This window comes from Oncorhynchus kisutch, linkage group LG27, assembly GCF_002021735.2.
Source record: "Oncorhynchus kisutch isolate 150728-3 linkage group LG27, Okis_V2, whole genome shotgun sequence".
Lineage (NCBI taxonomy): Eukaryota > Metazoa > Chordata > Actinopteri > Salmoniformes > Salmonidae > Oncorhynchus > Oncorhynchus kisutch.
The window spans coordinates 33302855-33321633 of record NC_034200.2 but is presented as its reverse complement, the minus strand read 5'-3'; the positions used below and the strand labels follow the sequence as shown (position 1 = coordinate 33321633).

The window sequence follows — 18779 nt, the reverse complement described above, 5'->3', positions numbered from 1 at the left end:
AGAGAAATAGATGGACAGACAGATGGGAAGGTGTGGACTGAACCTGGTGAGGAGCATAGAATGAATCATGTGACATTGTGTAATAGGATAGGGACACCTCTGAATAAACCCAATACCAGCCCAGACCACTGCCTTAATAGTGTACTGTGGGACTATGGCCCAATCCCAAATAAACCCCTATCCCCTCACCCAAGACACTTTGAGTATATCGGAATGGATTGTAAAGATAAGCAATATGGGTAGTGGCAAAGGTTGGACTTAGACATTCATGTTTGTACGTGTAGATACTCAACTGACACGAGAAAACCCACACCTTTAACCCGTCCATATTCTATGTTTCTATTTGAATGGATAAACATGGCGTATTTCAATAAGACTACAATCAGCCCATTTCTTTGTAGAACTTTATGCCAAGTCGGTGTTCTTAATACAATCTGATTGATGTGAGTTCATCTTAAACTAACAGAAGATTTATATAATATGATTTGACTCATAATTAAATCTAACGATGTGTTCTTAAAATGTTGTATGAGCGTTAAAGGCTGTTATATCCATAATTGGCACTGAGGAGATTTTCCAGCTTGCAGGATTTCATGGCCAATGTAAGAAGTTCCATTCAATATCCTTAATGTGATGAGCTTATATAAAATGGTATTCTTATTCCAGTCATAGACCGTTTTCTTTCTCATGCAATAAGATCTACAGTAGGATGCAGTTCTGTGTCCAGTCCACCTCAATGAAACTTCGATAGCTCTGTCCCTTTCTGTCCAATGGATACAACTCTAATTCAGGACTGTGGCCGTCCAAAAACAGTCCAACTTAATCAAACGCTGATGCAGTTTTGAGCCTGCACCTAAAACCAGTCTAGCTCTGTAAATTTCCGCTGTGCCAATTCCAATGCAGTCCAGTCCAGAGAAAATACCTATACTGTTTCACAATTTCTTATCATCCATTGAACCCTGACAGTAGTAGGTATGAGTGAAGAGCTGACATCTTAGCAAGATAACTCATAATTTCCCTGCTTTGCGATGGTCCACACTTCCTCATTTACCGTGAACCAATCACATCTCTTTTTTCACAGTCTTTTCGACCTTATTTGGGCGGTATGACCACTAGGGGCGCCCCTCTGCGGGGCCTCCACATCAGCACTTGGGCGTCGTTGGCATTGGGTCGTCCCAGGGCGTTGGAGAGGATTGGCTCCTGATAGTTGAGGATGTGGGGCTGCTCCTGGTGAGGACGGCCCACTAGGGAGGCCCGGGAGCCAAGGGGCATGTCAGGGTCCACGGCGATGTCCACCCGCATCCGCCACCGCACCGTCTGCAACACAATGCGCTCCTGGGAAGTGAAAAAATTATATTCGTAAAAGTTAACTTGCATCACAGGAGGTTGGTGGCGCCTTAATTGGGGAGAACAGGCTTGTGGTAATGACTGGACCGGAATCAGTGGAATGGTATCAAATACATCAAACACATGATTTCCAAGTGTTTGATGCCTTTCCATTTGCTCTGTTCAGGCCATTATTATGAGCGGTTCTCCCATCAGCAGGATCCACTGAGTCTTGTATAGCAACTGTCATGTAATACGCTGCAGCCCAAAGAGCTTTACAGTTAGCACACAGAGAAGTGTTTTGCAATATGTAGCCTACATTGATTACCCCCGGACCAAGGCTGCACTGGGCTAGGACAGAAATGAACAGCAGGGGGTACTCCAGGAACACCATAAAAAACACAAATTTAAAGACTGAGTTCAGTCCAAAATGTGTTTGTCAGATGGTTTCAGACCTCAAAGGTGGTCATATGTTGGGATGAGTCCACATTGCACACCATTTTTGGGGTTGATCAAACTAATTAGATGGTGCTAATCATTCCCATGCATTTGGGATTGAGGAACGTATTGTTGGATCCATAGAACTGATTGTGTGGGATGTGGATTTATCTCGAGATTAGACCACTTTAGAGGTTGGAAAAAGTGAACTATCTCTTTTAAGATAATGAAACAAAAACTAAACAGAGTAGTTCATAAAGTCCAAGGAAGTCCATGTTCTGAAGCCTACAGTACCTTGGTGACAGAGTTGATGGCAACCAGCCAGGTGATGAAGCTCTGGTCTCGGGTGATGTGTGACAGCATGGCTGTGTTGCTGTTGCTGATGGGCACGGCCCAGGTCACACTGGGATAGAAGTTGTCGTTCATGCTGACCGTGAGGCGCGACGGCTTGGACGTGGGGCCCGTGAGGGTGACAGTCTCGGTGGTATTGCCGTACCAGGGGTAGCTGACCCCGTCCGAGTCGCTGATGGCCTTGACCCGGCCCTCGCGGAGCTCCGGTAACTCCCAGCTGGACCTTTGGTAGTGGACGAAGAGTTTATATTATTATATCATATCTGGTTTACAAAACAGTATAACAGTTTATGATAATGATACATTACAATAGCCTCGCTTAATGGACTATGTTAATAGTAGCCTAGGAAATGTACAGCTGCTAGAATTTCACTCACACCAACGGATGCATATAGACAGAACAGCTCACATTATGTGACCGACTGGGTACCAAACCTGGATCGTCTGGCCAAGTGACTCAAGACATTAGCCCACTGAACTAAAGCCTATTGTGTGTGTGAGAGAGAGAAAGTGAGAAAGAGTCAGAGTCAGTCAGATTGAATGACTACTGATTGGTGACAGCTCAGAACTTACATGCCAATGTCACCATAAGTATTGTAGAACTCCATTTGAGTACAAGCCTGGATCCAACCCACCACCCAGGTCTCATTGCGGGGCACCGGAGGCATTACGATCCCGGCTGAGGCCCTGAAATATGGTGTCTTATACCGCAGCACTATAGGCGAGTTCTCCTCTATCACCGTTGGGCACTGGTCAATGGAGGCCGATACCTCGTAGACTACAATGTTTTCCCTTCTAATGCGCGGCTTGCAGGCGATGCTCTGGATACAGCCCATGGTGCTGGCAAGTAGCAGAGTAAGCAGAACAAGAGACGGAGGGAGGAGATGATACCTGACCAGTATGTACATCAGTCCCTCTCGGATTCCAGCGAGCTTGTAAATCAAGATTAATATTTCAATTGCCCATCACTGATGCAGTCAAACGGCTTAAGAAAACGAAATAGGTTAATCATTTTGAATATAAACACAGAACCAACATTCGAAATCAAATCAATACTGCAGTTGTTTTCAAGCATTTTTTCGCGCCGGGAAAATGGAACGTAAAGGACAAGGTAGGAGCAGAACGAAGAGTGGGGGGAAGGTACACTGAACAGCTCCCCCACCACCTTCCCCCGATATGACTGTTGAGTGCCGCACTGCCCTTGGTGCTTATCCCTAGAAACTGCAATTCGGCATTCTTCGGGCTGCTGCTTCCTCGCTTCGAGTCCGTCGCCCCCTTCCTTTTCGAGTCCACGCGTCCGGCTGCAGGTCGGTGCCCTTTGATCCTGCTCTTTCGGCTCGGCGTTGTCATGTCAGTGGCGACGGGACAGCTGGTGAGTCAATGGGGATTTTGGGGTGCCTTTGTTTGGATGGCTTGCATAGCCCTGCTTTTGGTACGGCGCCCTCAAAGAAGATTGTCTTGTTCGGCACAACAAGAAGACTTTGGCTCATATCCTTCCTAAACCCGATGATAGTAGGCTAGTTATAGCCTAACAGTCTATATGAAACAACGAAACAGCGCGTGGCATGCTATGGTGCCCTGTCGAGCCAACAACGCTAGGCTATTTCAATGTTTTCTTCTTGCCATTCTTGAGATCAAGGATGAGGGAAGCTCGCATCATGAATGGTGCATTATGAATGGTGAGAGAAAGAAGCCAGAACTGCACAAACGTGCCCGGGACTTCCTGTGATACCCAGCCGCTCATTTATCCCTTAAATGTTTTGGTGACACGAATCATCCATGTCTTTCTCCGTCGACCGATTAACCATTATCCGTCCAACTCCCTCGCTTGGTACAGCATCATTTCTTCGAGGACGGTCGCTGTTCAGTTAGGCTAGGTGCTGATGCTGGGAGGATAGACAGCGACAACCAGTGAGGAAGAGGCGTACACCAGACCCCTGCGTTGAAAAAACAAGTATGTGGTTAACACCCCATGGACACTCCTGTGCTGCCATTGGTTGGCAACGTCAACAGTTGGAAGTGGTGTTGGCTTCTGCAGACTTCCCACTGACGTTCATAAACAGGTAATTCAACCTGTTCTGCCGACTATTGATCGGCTATTGTTTTCGGTTTATGAGTTTCCGTTTATTGAGTAGCTTATCTGCGAAGGTGCCGAGCGTTGTGTACAGGGCTGCGACCGTCGCTTTGATCGACATGAAGAAGGCGCAGGTTGTGTTCGTGTTAGGCGGACCTGGCTCGGGCAAAGGAACCCAGTGCGTCAGAATCGTTGAGGTATGAGACGGACCATGATCATTTGACAGGGCATTGAGTTGTGTTAGGAAATAAACCACTAATACATTTGAGGGGGTTGTGGAAATTTCTGTCCAGTGGAGACCAGCTGAATGTATCGACTTCCGGTTCTTGTCCTCTAAATGTACCTTACTCATTATGCTAGCTAGTTAGCATAGCCACGTATAGAAGAAGGAGTAGTTACCAGTATAACTATGCCAGGACCACACTAGCTAACTAGCTATGTGAGCAATGAATAATCATTATATATATTTTTCCATCATTACACTTTCGACTAGCTAACTAGCTATGGATAAAAGTTATCCCTGAATACATGAAAGAGGGGTATAGTAGCTGCTTTTAATCAGTTTCCCAGGTACTATAACTTCGATAAACAACCAGAAATAATCACAATCTATTGTTTGGGGGTTTTGTGTCAATTAGAACATGTTAATTTCTAGTTTATCTTTCTTAAAAATAATAAGTTATTTAGCTGGCTAACTCATTGATTCTGTTTTGTAGTTTACCCCTCAAGAATTCAAAGTGGGCTATAGTTAGTTCACCAACGAGAGACAGAGGCTAGCTAGCTTGTTATGTAAAACAGCAATGACTTCTATTCTAATCAGTAGCTAGTGTTTTCATGTCTTACATTGAACACTCGGTGCCTCTGTTGAGACAAGGATGGACTGTGTTTACGGTGGTCTGCTTCTAACTACATACAGAGTAGCCTATGCACCGCTATTGGCGTCATGCGGATGTGTAGTGTACATCTTATCATGTTCAGCTGCCGTGCAATTCACTTTATGTTACGGTCTTTTTTTAATCACCTGCTCTACCCCTCCAACCAACGGGGCCCTTGAACAGGGAGGCATGAGAAATCAAGGCAGATGTCTGTCTGTCTGTCTGGGTGGTGTTTTGCATCAATAGATAAACTCAAGCAAATATTTCGTGTCTACTACTGATATTCAGCAGGCCTCTTTTGGCTTTCTTCTGTGACAAGTTGTTTCATACATTTGTCAACTACTTTGATGTGTGTTTTGACATATCAGGGATTGGCATTAAGGGTTGTGCTATTGCCCCGGGCAAGTGACCTGGGCAGTTGTGCAAGTTGAGCCTTCTCTGTGGTTGTACCATTGAGCTGGCAATTCATTTCTCTCTCCTGATAACAGCCAAAATGCAAATACATCCATTAGTCTGATCTTTCTGGTTCCTCCCCTGTGTAGGTGAAAATAGCTTCTTAAATTTCTCGGGCATGTGATCATAATCTTTGGGCAACCTAAAAATATTCCTAACGTGTCTTTAAGCTCTTAATGTCAATCCCTGCCCTATATTCATAATTTAGGGCTGTGGCCAAATGAGTTTGAGCAAGCATCCTGTCCCAGCATGAAATAACACGAACCCGCGTGTAGTGTCCATTCATTCAGCACAATAATAGTTAAAGGGCATTAGTGATGCTGTCTCCTCTCTCCCTAAACCCCTCCCCTGCTTTCAGAGTCAATGGAGCACAGCGACTCACTGTTGAACAATAACCATTTAGGCATATACCATGTGACTCCTTTATATTTATTCTCTGCTTAGGACATTGTTACTATTGCACTCCTTTTAAAGGATCTACATTACTCCCGGACAATTTCATTCTCATAACCCAATTGATTCCTTAACAAATTAGGCTAGCTAAATTATTAGGAAAGACTCTATGGGGAGATTTAAGGTTACAAAAGTTCCTATTTAGATTAGAATGATCAACAGAATTGGAATATATTTGTTATTTCTGTAATACACATGATTTCTAGTGTTTGTGACACTGAAGGTGTGTGTTGATGGTCACCAGACTTGATGCTGAATGTTATGGATTATTCTCATATCTGTTGATAGTGGTTGACGCCAAATGGAATGTATAAGGACAGAGAACACACTGATTATTCCCTGTTGTATTGTGTTGATGACATTCTGTGAACACTGTGATTATGTAGCAGCTGACAGCACTGCCTTTAGTTTTGACTTCCTACAAGCCACTCACTGGGGCTGGTGTTTACAGAACATTTGGTTAACATTTGATGCTGTCTGATTAGCATATACACTAGCAATCAAAAATGTACAACACCTAACATTACTCATTCAAGGGTTTCTCTCATTTAAGGATGACTATTTGAAGAATCTCAAATATAAAATATATTTTGATATATTTAACACTTTTTTGGTTACTACATGATTCCATGTGTTATTTCATAGTTTAGATGTCTTCACTATTTTTCTACAATGTAGACATTTGTAAAAATAAAGAAAAACCCTTGAATGAGTAGTTGTTCTAAAACTTTTGACTGGTAGTGTTAATGCCCGTCTCCAGGAGGCTGTTGTTTACAGAACGTTTGGTGCTGTCTGATTAGGATGTAAGGGCCTGTCTCCAGGAGGCTGTTGTTTACAGAACGTTTGGTGCTGTCTGATTAGGATGTAAGGGCCTGTCTTCAGGAGGCAGTTGTTTACAGAACGTTTGGTGCTGTCTGATTAGGATGTAAGGGCCTGTCTCCAAGAGGCAGGTGTTTACAGAACGTTTGGTTCTGTCTGATTAGGATGTAAGGGCCTGTCTCCAGGAGGCTGTTGTTTACAGAACATTTGGTGCTGTCTGATTAGGATGTAAGGGCCTGTCTCCAAGAGGCAGGTGTTTACAGAACGTTTGGTGCTGTCTGATTAGGATGTAAGGGCCTGCTCAGAAGAGGCCTTTTAGACATTTTCTCTGCTTCTGTGTTGGTTGAACAGTGTCCCCCTGTTGCAACGTGTACTAAACCGGATAGATTTTTGATTGACTTTACCAACAAGTGCTCTCCTTTGTGTTCACCTGGACATTCCTATTACAATACAAGTACACACATGTTTTTGTCCCATTGTTCTCCACAAGCGGTTGAATCAGTAAATATAATTATTAGAGGAGTGCACTGTGTTGTTTTGGTTAAGGCTGGCATTAACCCTTTGTGTTTTTCCCAGAGCTACGGTTACACTCATCTGTCTGCCGGAGACCTGCTGAAGGCTGAACGGCTCCGAGTTCGGACAGCTCATCGATAACCACATTAAGGATGGCAAGATAGTCCCCTTCGAGATCACCATTAAATTACTCAAGAAGGTATGCATCAACTCCAGGTTCCTATGACTACAGGGTTTGTGTTAACTGTTGACGTTCAGTAAGCTGGCAGTTAGCATTACTATTAGCTTAGATAATATGGAGTAGCACTATACAATCATTTTGGTCTGAGTACTGAAATAGTCTCTGTCATTGCTCCATAGGCTGAATTAATCCTTGCGTCACCCTTAAAGGGATAGTTCACCCAGTGAGGTCTACAGGTGGTGTGTAATAAATACTTTTTAGACATAAAAATGTCTGACTTCGATTTGGAGAAGAATATCCCTTTAACTTTCAATTTCCTTTGTCCTCAGGCCATGGAAGAGACCAGGAAGTTAGACGAGAAGAAGATCCACTTCCTCATCGACGGCTTCCCCCGAAACGAAGAAAACCTCCATGGGTGGACCACCATCATGGATGGGGAGGCTGACGTCAAATTTGTGCTTTTCTTCGACTGTAGCAATGAGGTAATAGTAGGGCACTGGGGGCAAGGATCTCCAAGAGGAAAGGGAGGGGCGAACAAGGAGGGGCAACATATCAGATATGACACATTTGGAGTACGACTTTTATTTCTGAAAGTTGCCTCTGAGTGTGAATGTCTTTATTGCTTGGCTGACAGTGTAATCTTTATCCTGAGAGCTCTGCTTTTGTTTGTCTACAGGTCTGTATCGACAGATGTGTAGAAAGAGGGAAAGAGCAGCGGGCCCACCGATGACAACAGAGCGAGCCTGGAGAAAAGGTAGCATCCAAACGCTAAAGCTTTCCATGATCACTGACCTTTGACCTTTTTAACATGAACTGGACCTCTCAAAAGGAGACACGGCTCTTGCTCTTTAAAAAAAAAGTGTTCTTATAAAGCGTCATATGTTGAAATAGCTCTGCCATTTCCCGGTTTCTAAAATTCTAATTTCAGCTAATGCGACACAACAAGCAATGTATAGCGTAGAGAATCATCATGCTATCTAAACCTCTGTGAAATATAGTTTCAGTCACCAAAAATATCATATTTTCAGCAGTTTTAAGGTGATGTACAAAACCGAAAGTAATATCAAGCAAAAACTAAACGAGGCGAAAGCATAGAAATATTTCATATAGAACAGATCTATTGTGAATCAGACTTGCTTGTAATGAGTGACAGATCTATAACTCACATTTCTATCGGCAATCAGTCAGGTTGTACACAACTACATAATGCACCTTTTAATAATAGTGAAAAAACATTGACAGGCGTTGCTTTTGAGATTGCGATTTTCAGTTCCACCTTGACTCACCCTTAAAAATAATACACCCTGGAGCATGTTTTAGCTTGGCTGTATGTACTTGGGTCTCCTCTAAGTCCTGGGCGCTTGTCAGCCCTGTTTCTGAGCCTTCGTTTCCTCCCCTGAAGGATCCAGACCTACCTGCAGTCAACACGGCCCGTCATCTCACTGTATGAGAAACAGGGCAAGGTGCGCACTGTGGATGCCTCGTACAGTGTGGACAAGGTAAGCAACAGGAGTATTGTCACGATCGTTTAGAGATGGATTGGACCAAGGTGCAGCGTGGTAGGCGTACATTTGACTTTTATTTCAAATGACACCGAAAAAAACAACTAAACGTAAAGCTGCATGCAGTGCAGAAAGCAACTACACACAAACAAGATCCCACAACTAAAGGTGGAAAAAAGTACGAAAAAAGTACGATCCCCAATCAGAGACCACGATAAACAGCTGCCTCTGATTGGGAACCATACTAGGCCAACAAAGAAATAGAAACATATATTTGCCCACCCAAGTCACACCCTGACCTAACCAAATAGAGAATAAACAAGGCTCTCTAAGGTCAGGGCGTGACAAGTATACAGCACTGCGCCATTGCAGTCCCACATGATGTGCATTTGGAACACACTCCGTAGTACACACTCCGTAGTACACACTAAGTAGTATACACTCATTCACCATGATCTTATAATTCAGTAAGAATTCCCTCAATCTGAGATGTTTCTTTCCCTATAAATTGTCTCTCTGTTCCCTTGCACCCTCCTGAGGGCAACCACACACTTGTCCCCAGGCGATTGCACATGTACAAAAACACAAACATGAATTTGGTTTTCTCTAATGCATCTCTTTCCCTCCTTCTCTGTTACAGGTGTTTGCCAATGTCAAAACCATCCTGGACAAGGAGATTTGAAATTCCGCACACTGCCAACAACTACCATTCACAGCTACTTTTAGCTTCAGCAACAATATACTTAGTTTATTTCCATTCATTACTTTTTACACTAGTAAAAAAAAAGTGAATGAGATAGGTAGTAAGATGCTCTGCTGAAAAACCTTACATGAACCCTCTGAGGGGGTTCACTATGATAGTAGTACACCGACTGACAGGTCTGTCATTTTAGTCGGGGGCCTTTGTATAGGGACAAGACTATTAGAATTTCTCTGCTCTGCGAGGTGCTTGTTTTTGTTGTCAATCAGAGGTATATACAGTACAGTATGTTTACAAAATTACATTTTCTGTGATAAAATCTCTGTACATCATTGTCAGCGGAAACCTAGACAAGCACATGTTTTTTTCACAGACCAACCACTTCTCTGGACTAGATGGAGAAGGATCATGAAGAAAAGGACGGACAGAGGGGGGAAGAGAGAGCATCTCTGCTAATCAATTTAGATAAACACTGTTGTCTTATGGGCTTCCCCTGTATACTAATAAAACATAGAAAACACCTGTCTCATGTTGAAAGAAATATAAACTAAGGTCATAGAGAAACAAGCAACCTTGATTGCAATAGTATAAATTTGTGGATTAAACTGGCATGACAATGATATTGGTTACAGCACATACGGTGTTGGACCAGTTTGAAATTTAAACTGGGCTTAGTCCTAAATTTAAACCCTGTTTATCTGTGAGTGTGCATCACTGCACATTAAATATTATTTGGTGTTCAGCACATTAAATATTATTTTGTGTTCTGCACATGAAAGATTATTTTGTGTTCTGCACATGAAAGATTATTTGGTGTTCTGCACATGAAAGATTATTTGGTGTTCTGCACATTAAATATTATTTTGTGTTCTGCACATGAAAGATTATTTGGTGTTCTGCACATGAAAGATTATTTGGTGTTCTGCACATGAAAGATTATTTGGTGTTCTGCACATGAAAGATTATTTGGTGTTCTGCACATTAAATATTATTTTGTGTTCAGCACATTAAATATTATTTTGTGTTCTGCACATTAAATATTATTTTGTGTTCTCCAGAATGCTGAAATACTGAGTGTTTTTGTGATCCTATGTAGGGTGACTGAAAATGTCTAGTCCAATAGATAGCTAGTTCTCCATGATCACTTGGCTCTGGCTTTATGCGTCACTACAAAAGTGCACAAAGATCAGCTCTCGACTGAAGTTTCTGTTGCGTGTTATTTGTTTAATCATTGATTACACAACAAAGGAAAAAAGTACCAGTTTTGTTGAATCTGAGTATGTTACCATGTAAAGTGGGAGAAAAAGTTAATGACAGACCAACCAAATATACCTCCCTCTCGTGTCTGTCTGTTTGTACTTCATTTTTCTTTGACAGGTGAGTACTTACTGACGGACCCACTCAAACTGATAATTCCACACTCACACACGGAAGATCCTACTATCTCAAGGCTATATCAGTGTCTCTCAACTGTTTGCTGGCGGTCCCTGAGACTCTAATTTGGTCAGTTCTACAGTTCTCTTTAATGTAAGTGGTTCCCGAGGAGAAAAGACCATAGCTTGCTGATCCCTGACACAAAAGAGACCATAGCTTGCTGATCCCTGACACAAAAGAGACCATAGCTTGCTGATCCCTGACACAAAAGAGACCATAGCTTGCTGATCCCTGACACAAAAGAGACCATAGCTTGCTGATCCCTGACACAAAAGAGACCATAGCTTGCTGATCCCTGACACAAAAGAGACCATAGCTTGCTGATCCCTGACACAAAAGAGACCATAGCTTGCTGATCCCTGACACAAAAGAGACCATAGCTTGCTGATCCCTGACACAAAAGAGACCATAGCTTGCTGATCCCTGACACAAAAGAGACCATAGCTTGCTGATCCCTGACACAAAAGAGACCATAGCTTGCTGATCCCTGACACAAAAGAGACCATAGCTTGCTGATCCCTGACACAAAAGAGACCATAGCTTGCTGATCCCTGACACAAAAGAGACCATAGCTTTTAAGTCCCTGGTACAAAAAAAGGTTTGACAAAGTTCCTGGAACAATATAATTCTTCCTCACTGAGATTTTGATATCTGTAACTATATTTACAACCTATTTATTTTGTTTCTGCCACAAGCCTTAAACGGTTATTGTGCTGTCAGTGAAAAACTGCCATACAGACCAAACTCATGTCACAGAAATTATTCAACATCGTTTACATTCCGTATTATTTCAGCCAAGCTTGCTTGTGTGTTATGGTTTAATTTGATGAGAATTTCATTATGCAATTAAATATATAAACCGCCAGCAGAGTAAGTATTATGTGGCAGTGGGCAGTTACACTGTACCTACCCATGGAACTCTACATTGTAGATACTGGTCTGTACAGATAGGAATCACTCCCATGTCAGTCAACCCATAAGCCAGCAGAGGGCAGACTGACTACTATTGATTGGCTAGTGTTGAGAAATGCCACGTCTTCGCCATTCTTACCTTATTAGTTATTTTAGTTTTCATGTAAATTTCCACTTTTAAAGTGTCACATTCACATACTATTCAGTGAATTAGTTAATTGAATTACATATTGTGATTCCTTGACTCTCTAGCATACCACCACTTCTGTTATTTGTGTTCAAGGAAAATGTCCATTGACTCTGAGTGTTCTTCATAAACGTGTCATTATTTTTTGCTTTTTCCACCACCACCACAGGGATGCTGGCCCATGTTGGCTCCAATGATTCTCACAGCTGTGTCAAGTTGGCTGAACGTTCTTTAGGTGGTGGACCATTCTTGATACACACAGGAAACTGTTGAGCATGAAAAACCCAGGAGCGTTGCAGTTCTTGACACAATCCAAAGTCACTTCAATTTTTGTCTTGCCTATTCCCTCTCTGAATGGCACATGTACACAACTTTCTCAAGGGTTAAACATCCTTCTTTAACCGGTCTCCTCCCCTTCATCTACACTGATTGAAGTGGATTTAACAAGTGACATCAATAAGGGATCACAGCTGTCACCTGGATTCTCCTGGTCAGTTATGTTATGGAAAGAGCAGGTGTCCTGAATGTTGTGTACACTCAGTGTGTGTCATTCTGTCTCATACTGTGGTTAATCCTCTGGGGAAGTTGATGGTATTGTATTGTCATCTGATGCCTTTGAGTGTGTCATTCTATGGTAGATGCAAACCTACACTGACTATAATACCATGATGTGATTACGGGATAGTAATAGTAATTAGTGATAGTAATTTATAATTAGTGTTGTTATGTGCATTTTCCCATTGACAAATGTATGTTTTCATAATACATTCCTTTAATTATATTTCACATAAAGCTCTGCAGTTTACAAAGACAAATGTTGATAACATTCCTGAGGACTTGTAGCTTGAGACCTGGTGTACTTACAGCTTGTGGGCTTGAGACAAAAAGCAGACAAAACGAATACAGTACAAAGTGCTGACGTGGGACATTGTGCTAATGAACAGAAACTCTGACAACTCAGTGTAAAGCACCTTGAATACATTGCGTATTGCATGTCTATGTATCCGTGTCGGATAATATATTATTTTGACCAAACGACAGATTCAATGACAATCTTTCACTAGGTAGAAAGACATAAAAAACGTCTGTACCTTAGTAATGCAGACATATACTCTGCCAGCAGAGGGAAATCTGGGTAGGTAGTACATTATATATTCACAATATTAAGATAAGAAACTACAAAGAACTGGGTAATATATTATCTATTGTCCAGCTGAACATGCCCCCATATACTATCTATAACAGAACTGTACCACTGTAACAATGTTTCTCAATATGAATGAAAGTGTGTCGTACAGTTTTCTAGAAGACGACTGTCGTTCAACTGAAAACATTCAGGAAAAAAGTTGTACTTAACTGAAAACATTATTACCCGATAAGAATTCATATTACAAAATTCTAATTTTCAAAATGTATATTCCAATACAGGACATTTCACAAGATCTTAAAACACATTTATACACCGTACATATTAGATTTATATACAAACATAGAGTAAAAGGGCTATAAACGATATGAAATATTCACATTTGGAGGAAACCTGTCTGCCAGTGCCAACAAACACAACAATCACTGACAGCGTGGTACTATGACAACGTGTTCCTAAAACAACGTAAAAATTGCCAGCAAATCACACTCCATCGTCCCAGTGTCCATTTAGCAGGCCTTGGCCAAGCCAATGAGCATGTCCTTGTTCGCCTGGCGGTACTGAGCCTTAGTGTTGGTGACTGCGCCGTGCTTCTGACGGAGATGCAGCCTCAACTGGCTCTTGTGGCGAAAGTGAAGGTCACATTTCTCGCACTGAGGAAGAAAAAGAATGAACGCAATGAGTCACTAATTGAATCAAACTGCCTCTCAATGGGTTCATTCATACATTAAACGCAGGATTAGCAGGAGGACAAAGGCTATAGCCACTATGCATTTAAGCGGAGGCCCTGGGTCCTCAGTTTAGGCTATTGATAGGCAGCCACAGGAAGCCAGGAATGGGATTAGAGGAAGCAGTCCAAATTAACCAGATACACACTGGGCCATGTGACGGGAAAGACAAGGCGCTTACGTGGTATGGCTTTTCTCCTGTGTGGATCCGTAAGTGGCTCTTGAGGGTCTGAAGATGGCGGAAGTGCGTCCCACAGATCTCACAGGGATAAGGCTTCTCCCCTGTGTGGATCAGCACATGGGCTCGGAGGTGAGCTACCTAGGAACGAAATACATAATTATATATGAATGATATTTGTCCTTCATGAGTGAATGACAGCTCATAGCGGTTTCCTCACCTGTACGAAGCAAGAGCCACACGTTTCACACTTGTACGGCTTCTCTCCCGAGTGGATGCGGGTGTGGGTCTTGAGGTTGGCCGGCCGGTTGAACTGAGCGCCGCAGATGTTACAACGGTATGGTTTCTCCCCTGGAATACAAGAGGCATAAAGAAACCATGACACTGATGCCATCCAGAACCCTGTAAATACACTGTTCTTAGTCATACTATTAGATCCCACTTCTGAAGACAACATAATGACCTTATTAGTTTGACAGGACAGATATGAGTTAAGATGTAACAGAAGTCTTACCAGTGTGGACAGTCTTGTGGCTGGCAAGGTTCCCTTTGTAACGGAATGCAGCCTGGCATCGGTCACACTTGTATGGCTTATCAGCATGGACCTGGAGCATGTGTCCTTTCAGGGAGTCCGCTTCCGCAAACTTTGCATCGCACTCGTTGCAGAAGTAGGAACCATTCTCTGCAACGGAAACATTGAGATTTAGTCAATGAAAAGTGTAACAGCATGAATGGAACTATACTGTGTCAACATTTATTGAAATGGCCCCTATCATTGAAACACACTACTCACCACCACTTGAGTCGGAGTACTCAGAGTGCAGCTCATTGGTGTCCTCCCCCATGTAGGACCCAGGGGAGTGGGAACACACCTCCAGGTGCTGAGGGGCGTCCGTACCACAGGAGGAGCATCTCTGCTGCCTAATGCTGCGATGGCTGGCCTGTGGCACAAGGACCTCTTCCCAATGCTCGTTGACCATCTCTCCAGTCTGGAGTTCTTCAACGGATCCCTCTGATCCACTGGTCCTGTAGAGGCCCTGCGGAGGACAGCAGTCCCCAGCCTCAACACTCCCTACCTGGGACTCATCCTCCTTCTCCCCAGAGGTCTGGTTCATAACGATAAACTTGTACTTCTTCCAGTTCCGGGCCTTGGGCTCCTGGGAGCAGCCGGATGGCTGGGTCAGGGACGGGACTGCGTTCCTGCTGCAGCCACTGGACTCAGTGGGGGAGTTGGGTTGGCAGTCAGAACGAAGAGGGCTCTGAGGACTGCAGATCACCCCTTTGGTGCAGCCTGGGGACAGGCTGAGGGAGCTGGGCTGTGGGTGCTGGTTCCTGTCCTCCTCCATGGGGGAGGCCCCTCTGTGTTCAGGCCCCTGGATGCTCCCAAGTGGCTCCGTCTGACGGCTGGAGCAAGGGAGAGGGCCGATGGTCGTAACTGAGGAGGATGAGGAGTCGGATGACAAAGGGTGGTGTATGATGGTGGTCTCTGTGCGATTCAAGGTAGAGCAGAGTTTCTGAAAGATGGCGCCCCCTTTGGGAATGTCACTGACATTGCAGGCATCTGACATTTTTCTGATGGGGATGTGTTTTCCGTGGACGTGGTGGGAGCTACCTGAAGCATTGATACCACTGAATACACTGGGGCAGTAGCTCCTCCAGTCTCTGAGGGGAGATATGGATGTGTGACTGGGGCTGGTCGCCACCCTATCCAGAACCCTGAAAGCAGGGAGGTCCTGAGAGAGATGCATCGGGCTGGCCAGTACCTCCTCTCTCTGCAGACTCACAGACTGCTCTCTAAAAGGGAAGGAAGTAAGGAACAGCAACCATTTAGTTCCAAACTGATACTATTCAGATGGGAATAAGAAAAATAGGGCCTGGAAATATTTCCAGAACTAACCAGGAAAGGTTCCATGTACTAGTAGGCTACAGACCAAGAATAAATAGATGAGCAATTATGCATTTTTTCCGTACCTGGACTTGATGAACCTGCGACAGGTGTCCACCACATGTTCCATCTGGAGGTAAGAGGCTGTGTTCATGGTAACCAGAACGAGGCTGTCCTTCAGGGTCAGGGTGGAGGTGTACATGAAGTCCAGCAGGATGGCAAAACCATCAGGGTCAACTTCAGGGTCCAAGCTGATGGCACTCAGGTTACTCTTCAGGGGGTCCGTGAATATGGAGTAAAAAAGTCCACTATCAAAATAAAACAAAATGTTATGATTATGCCCCTTCTCTCACAATGACAATCCTATAGCACAAGAAGGATGATTGGCCTAAAAAATGGTAGTTGGTCTTGAACGTACCTGCAAGCCACGAGGACCGTCTTGTGAGCGCAGAAGTGCTGACCGTCAATCTGGATAGTGACGTCCGTCAGGATATTTCTGCTGCGGAGGCGGTTGAAGTTGAGCAGAACATCACCGGCATGGCGGGTGAATTGAATGCAGCCATCTGCCAATGAGGCCATGGTGTCAGAATCTGAGGAAACATGGGAAATACCTTGTAAATTATAGACAATCTGCTAAACACAGATTGTGAGAGTTGCAGGATGATTTTAACATAAAGTAAGCAAAGTTGTTCCTTTTGATTTGATTTAAATATGTAATATTCTATATATGAGGACATGGCACTATCATTCTATTCCCATTGAAGTTGGCAAGTCAGAAATATTTCCTCAATAGGTGGCGCCATTTCAAAGTCCAACAAAGTAAAAAAATAATTTGGGGAAAGTGGACCACGTTTCTGCGAGTGAGGCTACAGACTGATATTACTAACCATGTCAACTACTATAGGGTATAGACTGCATCTTAGAGGCATTGAACTGGTGTTCATAACATAGTGACAAGCCATGATTGTTGTGGCCAGTGGGAAAGTAGACGTGTACAGGCTACAGTGAACAAGTTAGGCTATTTGTTTGTGCACATTGAAGGTTACATATTGCTGTTAGACCTACCAAAAACAATAAGCTTAAAAATAAAACATTTGTACTTTAAGAAATTGTGAGTTTTACTCTACTACAAATGTTTTACTATAGGCTACATTACTTAGAAACAGTTTGAGAAAAGCACACGTTTAAAACCAATTTCATCCGTTAATAGCCCGTAATAACATCTGCTAAACACGTGTATGTAACCAATCATATTCAGTTATGACCGATTTGTTTTTGGCATATATCCAAGCCCACGAATACAGACGGCACCTCAAGAGGAGCCCGAGTTTCGCGCTTGGAACGTGTCTCGCATTGAGTACATTCCGTCTTGGGTGCGCACGGATTAGGTTGCTTCTAAATAGGCTTCCTGCTTTTCGATAGGTCTAGAAGTGGAAAGCCACCTTGTTTAACCCATGACATTTCACACTGGTTAGACCCAATTTATTTTTACCTTGAAAAGAGTACTCCAAAAAAATGTGAATATGGCAAAGTAGACCTATGCGTAAAATAGGGTGTAGGATTTTAGGAGTTTCAAATGCATGTGCACATAGGCCTACACATTGCACTGAAGCTCCCTATAAGTTTAGTACAAAATTAATAGGCAGTTATCGATAATAACATTCCATGAAAACAGATCAAGAATGTACATCTGCGTCAACATTTTGTTAGACTTGTTTTTGACTCACTACCGATCGTTAACGTTTTCGACAGTTTAGCAGTCGAAATCTACCAGCGAAATGAAAGCACCACAAGAGAGGAAAACAGTGCGCAAAGCTGGAAAGTAGTACGCAGTGATCTAACCAGACTGGCTCGCCCTGTTGCGCTACTTTTCTTGCTATTCGTTTACTGATATTTAACGACTATTACAGATAAATACTTTTTGAGAATATTAAATTCATACTAGCCGGAAAGATTACTTTGATTAACTATATAACCCAAATGTAATCTTTCTGTACAGTAGGATAGGCTACAAACCAACTGCACATTAAGACTAATATATTATCTCGCGATAATATCTATATATTCGATAAACCAACATGATCAAAAAGTGAGAGCATAGGCAATGAAAATATATATAGTTTCGCAATGAAAGACGAACTTCCGAGTACATTTCTCACATACATGCTGCTTAAGCAGAGGAGATACTAAACTACCTGACCATGCATCAAGCATAAACATCAGCAAAAAGTCTAGTAACTGCAGTCTAAGAAACCCCACTGTTCACAAAACGAAAGAAAACACAAGTATTTTTAAGTATTTAAATTTGATCAATAAAGCCAATGAGCCACAACGCATGTCTACCACTACAAGTAACTTCTGGTATAATACTGTCAAATAATGGGGGAAAAAATCACCTTGTAAAACTTTCCTGGAAACTTCGTGCATCACCAGTTCTGAGAATGCCGTTCTAAGAAACTCAAGAGCTTAATTCTCGGAATTCTACCAGAGGGCCATACCATTATCAAAACAGTGAGGATCGTACATGATGTTGTGGGTTTCGTTTTATCGTCATTACAGGAAATATATTTGGATATTCAATTTAGATAGTAAATTACACACAATATACAATTGATTCAGATTC

At 42.8% G+C, this 18779-nt stretch overlaps 2 protein-coding genes and 1 pseudogene across 3 annotated transcripts; 1 reads left to right on the top strand and 2 right to left on the bottom strand.

The window, feature by feature from the left end:
- Positions 1-387: 387 nt before the first annotated feature.
- LOC109872317 (protein FAM78B) lies at positions 388-4248 on the bottom strand. The gene is made up of 3 exons (XM_020463512.2): positions 2689-4248; positions 2059-2338; positions 388-1335 (listed from the first exon to the last, which is right to left on the bottom strand). Exons 1-3 carry the CDS (start codon positions 3021-3023, stop codon positions 1093-1095), a joined length of 858 nt encoding a protein of 285 aa, XP_020319101.1. The 5' UTR covers positions 3024-4248; the 3' UTR covers positions 388-1092.
- LOC109872318 (UMP-CMP kinase-like) lies at positions 4201-11031 on the top strand (annotated as a pseudogene).
- Positions 11032-12970: 1939 nt separating this feature from the next.
- LOC109872020 (B-cell lymphoma 6 protein homolog) lies at positions 12971-18607 on the bottom strand. Of its 2 annotated transcripts, none has more exons than XM_020463095.2 (8): positions 18553-18607; positions 16575-16746; positions 16243-16464; positions 15065-16065; positions 14786-14953; positions 14492-14622; positions 14275-14412; positions 12971-14018 (listed from the first exon to the last, which is right to left on the bottom strand). In XM_020463095.2, the coding sequence occupies exons 1-8, from the start codon at positions 18581-18583 to the stop codon at positions 13875-13877; spliced, it is 2007 nt and encodes a 668-aa protein (XP_020318684.1). In that variant the 5' UTR covers positions 18584-18607; the 3' UTR covers positions 12971-13874. The 2 variants fall into 2 exon arrangements, with proteins under 2 accessions (XP_020318684.1, XP_020318685.1); XM_020463096.2 differs by lacking the exon at positions 18553-18607 and adding an exon at positions 17649-18430.
- Positions 18608-18779: the final 172 nt, after the last annotated feature.